This window comes from Lipotes vexillifer, unplaced genomic scaffold (assembly GCF_000442215.2).
Source record: "Lipotes vexillifer unplaced genomic scaffold, Lipotes_vexillifer_v1.1 scaffold463, whole genome shotgun sequence".
Lineage (NCBI taxonomy): Eukaryota > Metazoa > Chordata > Mammalia > Artiodactyla > Lipotidae > Lipotes > Lipotes vexillifer.
In genome coordinates, this window is record NW_006779398.1 from 2,109,195 (window position 1) to 2,111,302 (window position 2,108).

The 2,108-nt window shown below is 44.8% G+C and overlaps 1 protein-coding gene across 3 annotated transcripts in view; it reads left to right on the top strand.

Moving 5' to 3' along the window:
- FYN (FYN proto-oncogene, Src family tyrosine kinase) overlaps positions 1 to 2,108 on the top strand; it is a 161,702-nt gene that overhangs the window by 103,410 nt on the left and 56,184 nt on the right. For all 3 annotated transcript variants that reach the window (XM_007452596.1, XM_007452597.1, XM_007452598.1), the window contains one exon: positions 1,169 to 1,426. In XM_007452596.1, the coding sequence (XP_007452658.1) occupies positions 1,180 to 1,426 (247 nt within the window). In that variant the 5' untranslated portion in view covers positions 1,169 to 1,179. Of the gene's footprint in view, positions 1 to 1,168; positions 1,427 to 2,108 lie in introns of those variants that run through there.

Sequence of the window (2,108 nt, forward strand, 5' to 3'; positions counted from 1 at the left end):
AATGAGGGAAGTCAAGATATCATGGGAGCACTGCGGAAGAGCACCGCCCCAGCCTGGGGGATGGCAGGGAAAGCAGAGAAGGCTTTGCAGAGGAAGTGGAGACATGAAGGATATATTGTGTATCGAAGAGTAGGGGGCAAAAAGCGTTCAAAGCCATGTTCCAAAGATGAAAGGTGAGTGGGAAAGATAGAACCTTTGACGAACTGAGAAGTTAGGCAAGTTTGGATAGCAGAGTGTGAGACAGGAAGATTGAAAAGTAAGCAAAGAGGAGCCAGTAAGGATGTGCTTCAGGATTCTGACTTGAACACCTTGGTGGTGCCACATCTACTGAGATCAGCGCAGAAGAAGTAGGTTTGGTTTGAAGGAGGCTCTGAGGTGACAGTGACTCAAGTTTGAATTCACCACTAATTCTAGAACATGGGAATGAGTTTTTAAATGTTTCTGAAAGATGTCAAAAGCTAATGGAAAACTGAAAAGTTAATTAGCAGGTTTAAATGATGTTGTTACTGTAGGCTATCATGACATCCTGCAAATAGACTCAGACCTCTTAGTTTCTGCCAATTGTATTTTTTTTCATCCAGTAATTATTTCTTAATTTTGATACTTACCATCATCTTATTGCTTAAAATTTACCAAATGTGTGCCTGAAGAATGGGTGCCCAGGAATGAAGAACTACAGTGAGCTGCTGAGGGGCTGTTGTCTTCTGGCTTTTCCAACACTCCTGCACCCTGTTCTTAGATTTCCTTTGCCATGATGTAAGTTTTTATTCTAATATTGCATGCACTCATTTTTGAAAGCTTACACTACCTTTTAGGGTGACTAGAGAAAAGCATAAGTTAGTATTATTGGACTGTCTTTAGGCAGGTGTGTGATATTACAGAAGTGTAAGGGTGCAGACCTCACGCGAGGAAAAATGCTGCATGGTGAACATCGTACTCTGTATTGATCCCATTGCCCGGAGCATATGGGGAACAAATGTGATTGTCAAGTGAAAGGCACTGACATTGCTTCCAGCCGTCAACCATAGCCACTGCTTTTCATGCCCCTCTAGGCCTGAAATATCCAACAGTGAGCTTTATAAACGATTCCTCTTTAATAGTCGAGCAACCCAGCCACTAGGGAGCATCCAAGTTCATGTGCCTCTTTTTGTTTGTTTGTTTTCAACAGGAGTTTAGATAATGGGCTGTGTGCAATGTAAGGATAAAGAAGCAACAAAACTGACGGAGGAGAGGGATGGCAGCCTGAACCAGAGCTCCGGGTACCGCTATGGCACAGACCCCACTCCTCAGCACTACCCCAGCTTCGGCGTGACCTCCATCCCAAACTACAACAACTTCCACGCAGCCGGGGGCCAAGGACTCACCGTCTTTGGGGGTGTGAACTCTTCGTCTCATACTGGGACCTTGCGTACGAGAGGAGGAACAGGTCAGGATTAAGCTGCTCTTAAATCTTTTGGCAGTTGAACGTTTGTGCTCCTTTGAGGATTCAACATTTAAGTTTTTAATCACTCTCTGCCTAGCCTCTACCAGATAAGGGGCTGTTCAAAATGCTGAAGGTTGATGGACAAATCTAGGTGCTGGCAGCAGTGGTGCAGGGGACCCCAGTAGCTGCTCTGTCAGAATCCTGCAAGGGTTACGAGAGACAACCTGCTGCTGAGTCACTTGAGGCCAGTGGCTCTCAACCTTGGCTGGCTGGCTCAGAATAACTAGGCAGCTTTTACAAAATATAGATGCCTGAGCCCCCATTCCAGGTCTTTTACATCAGAAGTCCCAGGACTGGATCTGAATATGGATGTTTTGAGTTCTCCAAATGTGAAAGCACTCCTTCCCCGCATCCCCCGGTTAAGAGCACTTACAGGATAGTACCTGCCCTTTCAGCTGCCTAACCTCCAGCCTGCCTGTCGCTGCCCAGCTGGTGAGGCCATTTGGCCACATTATTTTTTGGCCATTTGTCTTCATTGATTTCTTCTCTGATGCTCCCATCATCTTCAATATGGCAGAGTTTATCAGCCCTCAAGTATTTTCATGTATCTTTTGTAGTTTAAAATCAAATCTTATGTATCCTTAAGGAATCTTCTCATATTTCTTTTAGGTTTCTTTCTCTTTCC